The sequence below is a fragment of the Acyrthosiphon pisum genome, chromosome X (genome assembly GCF_005508785.2).
Source record: "Acyrthosiphon pisum isolate AL4f chromosome X, pea_aphid_22Mar2018_4r6ur, whole genome shotgun sequence".
Classification (NCBI taxonomy): Eukaryota; Metazoa; Arthropoda; class Insecta; order Hemiptera; family Aphididae; genus Acyrthosiphon; species Acyrthosiphon pisum.
In genome coordinates, this window is record NC_042493.1 from 56129023 (window position 1) to 56133563 (window position 4541).

A 4541-nucleotide genomic window follows, 5' to 3' on the forward strand; every position below is an offset into this window, starting at 1 on the left:
CTGTTATAACAAATATTTCATAATTCATAAATTTTGTTTCAATGAAGGTAATTTTAATATTATATTAACGCTTTTCAAAAAATAAATAACAATATTATTTTTAAATAATTTACTACTATTTCAATTAGATGAACTTGAACTTGTTAATTTTGAAAACAACTAACTAGAATTTGAACCAGTTCACATTTAATTTCTGGTTAGTTGGTTTTTAAAAAGAACTTTCCTGTCACTGTTAAAATTATACATTTAATTTAAATGATAACGAGTAATGAACATTACAATATGGTATAAAATTATCAATTTAGTATTTACAATAACAGTTATTTAAAAAAAATCAAAATTATTTATAATATTTTTAATATAAATTGAAATAATAACAAATTAATTAGATAAATAGTAGAAGAGAATAATATAATATTAAAATTGTAATAAATTAATTGTAAATAATAGGTAGGTTATTACTGGTTAATAGATGTTATCAGATATAGATATTAGATATAGAAAATCTGTAACTTAATAGAGTAAGTTTAATTATATAATGTAATTAAATTCACCTCTTGAAGACTTTTCTGAATTGGATCAATATTACTTGGAGAAGAGCTTTTTGATTGAATATCAAAATTTTTTTTCATAATACTCGCTAATCTTTTTATGTAATTGACAGCTTCGTCTCTTATAAGATATAAAGTGTCTTTTGAAGCAAAATCAAACCCGACGTGAGAGAGCACTGCTGCTTGATTGACTATTATTTTATTCCAGTCCTTGTGTTGAATATTATAATAATTTGATTCAGAAATATCTTCAGAAAATGGTCTACTACATTCTTCAGTAATTATTTGTCGCCCTTTTTTCATTTCTGGGATTGACTTTAATTCCATACATTTATTTAATATCGTTAAGTCATCAGGTGTTTTAAAAACTTGTTCAGCTAAGAGTTGCATTTTTTTAAGATGTAATTTAAGTTCAATATTATACATTATATCAGGGTTAATAATTATTTTGTCTCCTACAAAACATTCAGAATTATTTTGAACTTCATTATTATCTTCAAATTTTATGTTTTCTAATACATATTGAAAAAGATCGCATTCTATTAACTTTTTTTTTTCAAATGTATCGTTAATATGATTATTCTTTACTAATGACAATGTTTCAAAATTCTCAACATCTTTTTTTGTTTCGAATATTTCATTCGACTCTGATATTGGTTCAAGATAATTAAATAAAAAATCTTCTTCATTAGTTAAACCATATTCTGAATGTTCATTTGATGTTCCAGGCAAACAAGAAAAATGAGAAATACTAGATGGGCTAGATAAACTAGTTGAATTAAGTGAACAATAAAAACTCTCCGTATAAAGTGAATCAGAAAAACCAGGTGAAATTATATTGGTTTCATCACAGCTTAAATCAAAATTCTCAGTTTGTTCAACAACAAATTCAAAATCGTGTTCAACTTCTAATTTATGACCAAAAACATCATTTAGTTCTGGTATAATTTCAATTTCACTTGTATTTTCACATGATGGGTCACTTTTTGATTGTTGTGATTGCATAACATCTCCGCTGCTTACATATTCATTATTTTCATTGCTATCATGTTCATTTATTTCCCGTAATACATCCTTGGTATCACAACATTTTTCTGTTAATTTATTTAAACTAACAAGTGACCCTTGTTTTTCTTCTTTGCAATCATTATCTTTTTCATACTGATGTTCCATTTCAACATCAGCTTGTTCGTCTGATGCATTATTGTTAACTACCTCCATAGCATTTTGTTCCATTTTAGTATAGGTAATGTTATTCTTACTGTCCTGAAGCAGTGTATTATTAAATTTGGTGTAATCCTTTTCTAATCTGATTATTCATGATTATATAATATAACCACTTAACAAATCTTGTAATTGGAACTGCTTTTCACCGAGTATCTTCCTAAAAAAAATGTAATTATAACAATTTAGAAGTTATAATAAAAATAATAAAGTTCCAGTGTTAAATATTAAAGTCAAGAAAACAAACAATTTATAACACATAAATACATAATAATTAAGTTTATAAACTCAAGAGTAATTAAATTATTTTGGAAAATATTTTAATTTTAACCTAATATAATTTTGAAGAGCCTTCAATTGGTACATTAATAAATATACAATAGATTTGTATAGATTAACTTTTGTAAAATGAAAAATTGATTTAAAATTTGTATGCTATTATATTTATTTTGGTGTACTACAACAGAAACAATTTTTTCAGGTTTTATACTAATTAAATAGGTACTTAGTTTATTTTTGTTTTTGTTTTTTAATTTTACAAAGTAATGATTCTTAGAATTATAACTTTAAAAAAAAAATACTTATAGTAGGATTCATTGATCACTAACCTCGTTAATTTTAAAGGAAAGTATTCAGAGGTAGACTTGCAAATGCAACATTTTCTGATAAAAATTAAAATAATTTAGGTATTTCATACATTAAACTAGACATTAAATTATATTATATATATAAAATATTGATCAAACAGTTTAGTAAAATAGGTATAGGCATATCCGATTTATTTTAAAAAGGGTTTTAAACCTATTTACAAGTACAAATATGGTATGTATTTTACATTTTCAATAACTAAACCCAATGAATAATTAAAAAAAAAACATTTTGTTTACACTTGTCACTTACAGATTATAGAGTACACAGAAAAATATAATTAATAATAAATTTGGAAATCATTTTTAATAAGCAATTATTTTATTATTACCTCAATTGTCTATATTATCAAACTTTGTTTTGTTTAAAATGTTTTATTTATTAAACCACAATATTTTGAAATAAAATATAACAAAACTATCCTGATATTGAATCATTTGAATATGTGCCTAAACTTGAGTACATCATTCATTGATTTATTTTATATAAACTAATGTCAATATTGACTAGGTAATTTATTTTATTTTTATAAACACATAGGTACCAACTTAATATAAAATAGTTATTATTTAATTATAGTATATTATTTCCGAGTTATATTATTGAATTATAGGTATGTACCTATAATTTAATATTTAAATATTATAATATTTATCACACAAAATATAATAATATACTTTTCTTATGCAATTTATATGTTGAGTAGTTTAGTATACATTATTTATTGATAAATGGCAAATTTACTCAAACTTAAATTTTTAAAATTATATATTTGAATCTTTAAGTATGACTGTATGATAGCTATGCCTATTATAAAGTAAAACGTTTACTCAAGGGTCTATAATAATTCTGACTTCTGAATATATTTAAGAGTGTTAATATCATAAAACATTTAAATTAATAAATTAATTATACATTAATTATTTATACTTCACTAAAATGTCATTGTTTTATTAAATAATTAATAGGTTGGTATGTTACCTTTATAATGTGCAAATTGCATTGTAGGTCTTAATGATACCTTGTACTCTGTGCCGATGAAGACATCATATTACTTGTATAACAACGTCATTAGGTGAAATATTACAACTTAAGCGTGTACTTTTCGAAGCTAACACTCAACACATTAGCTATTGATTCTATTACTTTAGATAACGTTGGTAAATTATAATATTAAAGCATGGACTAAGATAATAATTAATAGTTAGTTCATAATTAATTACTGATCATGTACTAAGTACTAAATCGACAATTAAGATTTGAGATCCGACTAATTCAAGACAAATCTAAGCTGTAGCTGCTGTAGTAGGTAGGTACCAATACCAAATGGCAAACACTAAAGAGTAAACAAAATAAAAAACGGTGTATCATTCGTAAATGTAATCATTTATTATCTATCCCTAATCCCTATAGGTTATCACTGTATAAAAAAAATGATCAGCAATGTTGGGTGGTGAGGGGACGGCAAACTGCGTTACAGTGTTGTAATATTATTATAATAAATCAATTATAACGAGAACAGTCAGTTCATGATGAAAACATTGACATAAAAAACCAGACGAGTCACTATAGATTAGTAATACCATTAATATGATTTAATAATTTGAAACTTGTAAGAAGTACAATAGGCACGAATGTACGATAATTACGTATTTATGCCATAGGCGTTATACTAGTGTCTATGATCTATGCTGTTTGTTTTTAACTATACACAAACTGCGGGTGTGGCATGCTCAGAACTCCAGAGTGCAGAAGTGCGTGCGGATATTTAAGCCCCCCTAGAACGTAATCAACTCCCTCAGAAGATTAATCATTTCTTTAGTCACGGTTTTAATATTTTTACTTAATATTTAATAGGAGTTTGTATATCTAGTTAGAAGGCCTCACACAAAGTCTTTCTTTTATCAAAAACTACTGTTTTTAATTCCAACGATACGTGCCGACAATTATCACGATTTTCATTCTGAAAAAATATTCTGATTGTACGTAATATATAATATAAGGGAACGATCTAGCCAGATTTTTATTTTTAGATTCTGAGTGGAACGATGAATGTATTGATTTTACAATGATGTGTTTTTTTATTTTTTTTTATTTTTTTTTTATTTTTAGATTCTG

At 24.6% G+C, this 4541-nt stretch overlaps 1 protein-coding gene across 1 annotated transcript in view; it reads right to left on the bottom strand.

Annotated features, from left to right (window-relative positions):
- LOC100573411 overlaps positions 1-4329 on the bottom strand; it is a 5659-nt gene extending 1330 nt beyond the window's left edge. The window contains exons 1-2 of the mRNA XM_003241653.4: positions 3405-4329; positions 555-1935 (exon numbers count right to left, since the gene is read on the bottom strand). Coding sequence (XP_003241701.1) covers positions 555-1787 — 1233 coding nt within the window. The 5' untranslated portion in view covers positions 1788-1935; positions 3405-4329. The remainder of the gene's footprint in view (positions 1-554; positions 1936-3404) is intronic.
- Between the last annotated feature and the right edge of the window lie 212 nt (positions 4330-4541).